Genomic DNA, 5,451 nt, shown 5'->3' with positions numbered 1-5,451 from the left:
TACTCTGTAGAGCTGGCTACCACCATCAATTAGTATAGTATGAATCAGACTAGGTTTTAGCAGATATCATGTATTCACATGTTCTAAGAGATTTTAGAGGATCTCAATTTATTGGATGAGTATGTCACACATTTTTCTCAGTACATTTATTCTTTCACAGTCAATGACATAGTCATCGTATTTTTGTGATAACAGACATTCCGTAAACTTGTTAGATTCTAGAACTTTAAATATTTGATGAAATTATTAATTTATTCAACAAGTTGTGATCTTTCCATTTCACATGGTTCGCACACCTTTAATTCTTCACATAGGTTTTAGTACTTTGCTATTATGGATTGCTTGGTGCCTCTTTGTTGTTGTTTAACTAATTAGCTAAGTTTATAGTTGCATGATTGGCTTCTGCAAGCATTGTGGCTATTTTTCTCAAGATGTCTGATTAAAGATATTGCTACAATGTGTGAACATTCCCAATTGCTGACTCTCTGCACTCACATGATCCATCTACAAGTGCTCCTACCATATTTGATAGAGTAATGTGGTCTTCGTAAATTAGTTATTTGAAGGACGATTTCAATTTGCTCTTAATAATAACTGTTATTAGGTGTCAGATCTGTTTGTGTCATTTCTGTTGTTCTACATCATAGCACACGAAAGCTAGATGTTCTATACGATTCATATTTAGTCAACTTGCTGCTTCCAACGCCAATAAGAACTTCGTCATAATCACTGCAACATTTCTAGCTTGGGTTGATTTCACTCAAGCGCTGTATAAGAAACTTGTAACGTCCTACGAAGGCTACCTCAACTTAACAGTTAGAACTTACACTGCAATTGTTGATGTCTTAAACTTTCTGAACATTAATATTCCTTTTTTCGACATCGTATGTACAGAAATAACACACAACACTTGGATATTTGTAGAAATTGAAATAAAGTATGTAACCAAATGTGCATACAATAAACACTTAGGCTGGAGTTAGTTCAATACCAGATCCTGAGCTTTGAAATGCTTTCATTTCGACAGTTTTTGCAAAACAGGACCCCCTCCCCCCAGCGGCTCATTAGTAACTCTTAGGGCTTATAACATATAGGGTTTCGATACTTGTGGTGGGCACAGATAGCCCATTGTGTAGTTTTGAGCTCAACAACAAACAAATAAAAACAATACAAAATAGAATATTAAAGCCATTATTGCCCCTATTTTGGGGCATTATTAGGATTAACCTGAAAGATATTAACTCCTTGGTAGTAAGTAGGAAGATTTAAAATAGTAGGTGAAGCACAACGACTAGACATTTCCGCTATGAAATGTTAAGATTAGAGTATTTTCAATGGGCCTGAATGTCTACGGAGTTGGATAGGCACATTTCTCTTTTTGAGAAATGAGAATTTTCTCTTGCTAAAGATATTTGGAGAGCACTCCAGGACATCATCTAAGACAACATTGGCTATAAATACATGACAATGTGTACTGTACAATAATCCTATAAAGATGATCCAGAATGACATTAGATATAAATGTTACATGGCGGGAAATCTTCCTGCATGCATGTAGCAAGCAACACGTGAATGTTTACCATGGATGCTGGAATGATTATCATATATTTGTGCTCAAAGTTAACAGTAAAGATGAGGGAGAATTTCTAAAAAAATACCAAGACTGAGAGACATTTATCCATCATGATGACGTCTGAAGAAAATGTTCTGTATTTATAACAGTCTCACAATACACTAAATATGTCAATAATCATGCTTCTGATTCAGTGACATGTTTGATAATGCAGACAAATTAAATCATGTTGAAAACAAAAACATCAGAAATAGTTTTATAAAGAAGTGACGTTATACACGAACAATAACGGATTAATAAAAGCAACAAGAGTTATGTGAACTGTGACAATTTCGAGAGATAACAGTTTTCACGTAGATAGTTCTTTTTCTAATTTAATTAATAATCAGGTATGAAAAATGTATAAAAAACCTTTTTAAACAATTCAAATATATATATTCTGTTCGATTTTTACAAGCATTTAACTTTAACGAGAAATTAGATGATAAATGTGATTTACCTTTACAACTTTGAACTATGAAGTGAAGTTTGTAATTAAGCACAAAGCTACACAACGGGCTATTTGTGCTCTGCCCACCACGGGTATCGAAATCCGGATTCTGGTGTTCTAAGTCCGCAGACGTACCGCTGTGCCACTGGGGGGCGTTTACAACTTTAACAGATGATGTATTACTATACCATATAAGCTTGAAGATTAAAACCGTTGTTGTATTTTATATTGTGTTGTGTATTGTACAATTGTAAATACAATCTGGATAAACGTATACCAAGTGGAGATAACCTTGAAATATATAAAATCTGTATGAAAATATGCAAGACGTAACTGATCCGCTAACGAATCCAGTATTTTGGGAGAACAGCACATTTATACTGTACACTTGTAAAGTCACACTGTTGTGTTTGTGAAATAATTTTAAAAGGCAGAGTTTTGGATTTTTTAAACCTTTATTCATTGATCTTGTACATGATAAAATGGAAATGCTTTTATAAACTCTTAACATAAACTATAACCGAACGTGCAAAGTGCGTAAAACAAACTTAAAATATGTACTAACACAAAATGGTTGTTACAAATATTAAAACAAACTTAAAGCAACATATCTTGTATTTCTGGGATACGCTATGAACTTGAATTTTGCGACTCGTGCCACGCGACTGACCTTTACAATATCGGAACGTACGTGAAAAAATCGATCGTGTTTATTTTTTGTTATAATATTCATCGTAGCTCATCTATCATACAGGGCATGCTAAAGCATTTCAGAAATGAAAAGCTAAATATTATTTTGAATACATAATATGCAATACATTTTCAGTTCTACAGGTAAATTTAGAAGTATCTATCATAATGTATTTCTGGGTCAGATACCCACACTTCTTTTTGTAGAATGTGTTGATAAAGATGCAGTTAATATATCTTGGGAAAACAAAAAACATTTAATTGCAAATGTTACAATATCAATTTCGTGGGGAAAAAAAGTGTAGATGGAAAACATATTCCTGCTCCGCCTGATTTTTATGGTTATTTGTATGCATGGAGCTCTGAAACTTTGTTTACTGGAACACGAAAAACAATTTCAAGATCAAGGAATTGATATCGGATATGACGAATACTCGGGAGGATATACACTCTTTGCCTTTGATCTTACACTGCTGGAGATTCTCACTTTAACTTGGTGAAACAGGGAAACTTACAAATTGGCAAGATATTATACAACATGAAATTCATTGCCTTTGATCTTACACTGCTGGAGATTCTCACTTTAACTTGGTGAAACAGGGAAATTTACAAATTGGCAAGATATTATACAACATGAAATTCATTGCCTTTGATCTTACACTGCTGGAGATTCTCACTTTAACTTGGTGAAACAGGGAAATTTACAAATTGGCTAGATATTATACAACATGAAATTCATTGCCTTTGATCTTACACTGCTGGAGATTCTCACTTTAACTTGGTGAAACAGGGAAATTTACAAATTGGCAAGATATTATACAACATGAAATTTATTGCCTTTGCAGAATTTCAGTCTGTTCTAGAAATTGATCAGAACAGAAACATCTTAACTGCTATGTAAAATAATAATAGCAAACTATGAACACTACAACTTCATTCGATACAAGCTTTATGTACACGGGATAAGTTCCGAAGTATGTTTGCCAGCATCAAAACAGATTTGTATAATTAATTTAGATCATAATGATCAACCACGTATTCACCAGGTCTGTGTTTACTTTGATCAAGACAAAAAAGGATAATATTTTGATCAGTATAAGCTACTCACCATGAACTTACAATAGAAAAGTACTACAAGGACCTTATTCGTCTGTACATAGACAATATTATATTTATTATGTGCATTATCTTTGCCAACATGTGCCGAAAGAAAACTGTTAACTAAGATCAAATCCGATAAGTATAGTAATGATAGGTTTGTTCATAATTTTGTTTCAAAACTCTTTCACGTGAAAGCACCATACAAATATGTCTTTTTTTGTAGATCAAATGACAAGAGCTTCATTGTAAGAAATGAGAAACAATAAAAACCGAAAGAATTTGTCAAAAAAAAGTTTTATTGAGAAATACATCTACTTTCCAAATGCAGGACACATACACGTTAAATTGGACAAATCTGTGATAAAGCCGTCCTTTTCTAAAGTATCCTGGATAAATTTGAGTTACTTTTTGATTGAACAACTCGTGCCATTGAAGTCGTATGATGATCCAGAGTAGGTTTCGTTTATTTCATATGCTTCACACTGTTCTTTCTTCAATTCATATCCATACCATGATACTCAAAACGATACGTAAACAAACTAGAGGGAATGTTAGTAATTTGCACCTCCTACCTTTCTGATTTGCTGAAATATCAATAAATTTGTCAAACCCATCAGAGAAGCAGCCCACTTTTCATTCTCACTTTTTGAGATTGTTTGCTAATCAACTTTATATGGTTATTGGACATGTTTATAACTAACAGGAAGAGTAGATTCCCTTCTGCATGAATTGTTATTGTTTGGTTTGTTATGAATTTCACGCAAAGCTACAAGAGGGCTACCTGCGCTAGCCGTCCCTAATTTAGCAGTGTAAGACTACAGGGAAGGCAGCTAAGCATCACCACCCACCTCCAACTCTTGGGCTACTCTTTTTACCAACGAATAGTGGAATTGACTGTCACATTATAACGCCCCCAAGGCTGATACTATGGTGTAAAAATCACAAACTTCCCAGCTTAGCCTAAAAAACTAAAACATCTAGTATTTCAAAAATTCCAGATAAGCAATGTGCTTGTCATATTTCACCATAACAAAATGTGCTGTTTATGAGAGAGCTGCCAGAAACAGATGATGTCTCCAGCTGTGATTTACTGATAAACTAAAACATTACTGCTCCAGTAGGTAAAAGTATTGCAATAAATCCATAAAAGAAAAAAAGTTGTGAAAATGTTAACAACTGAAACTTTCTAATCGATACTGCAGTCAGTTTAAATGGTATCACTCAATTGATTATTTCTCTATAAAACTGAGTATCAAGTGTGCTGTTCATGATATGAATGAGAAAATAGGAGATAAAATGTAGAAATTTACCCACAAAACCCAACTGATTTTTACTTAAGAGTTTCTAGAGATAATGAAAATAAAATATAAAACTGTAAGATGGATGGAAGTATTTTTACTCTTAGCATCAAAATAATCTTTCAGAGAAGTTTCACTCACAATGTCTCAATAAAGGCTTTGGAAATTTAGAAAAATCTTTAGCTGAAGTACTTTATTATAAAATCTTTTTTTTTTGTTTACAACATCATTTTAATGTTTACTAAAAAAATTTGTGAAGATATACTAAGCAGTTTAAGAGTTCTAGTATGTATAGCTTC

General features: G+C 33.2%; 1 protein-coding gene across 1 annotated transcript in view; it reads right to left on the bottom strand.

The window, feature by feature from the left end:
• Positions 1 to 2,526: 2,526 nt before the first annotated feature.
• LOC106467635 (E3 ubiquitin-protein ligase parkin-like) overlaps positions 2,527 to 5,451 on the bottom strand; it is an 83,154-nt gene continuing 80,229 nt past the window's right edge. Inside the window, exon 10 of the mRNA XM_022395836.1 lies at positions 2,527 to 4,438. Coding sequence (XP_022251544.1) covers positions 4,353 to 4,438 — 86 coding nt within the window. The 3' untranslated portion in view covers positions 2,527 to 4,352. The remainder of the gene's footprint in view (positions 4,439 to 5,451) is intronic.

Source organism: Limulus polyphemus, unplaced genomic scaffold (genome assembly GCF_000517525.1).
Source record: "Limulus polyphemus unplaced genomic scaffold, Limulus_polyphemus-2.1.2 Scaffold2687, whole genome shotgun sequence".
NCBI lineage: Eukaryota > Metazoa > Arthropoda > Merostomata > Xiphosura > Limulidae > Limulus > Limulus polyphemus.
The sequence above is the reverse complement of the archived record's forward strand: the minus strand, read 5'-3'. Positions and strand labels throughout refer to the sequence as shown.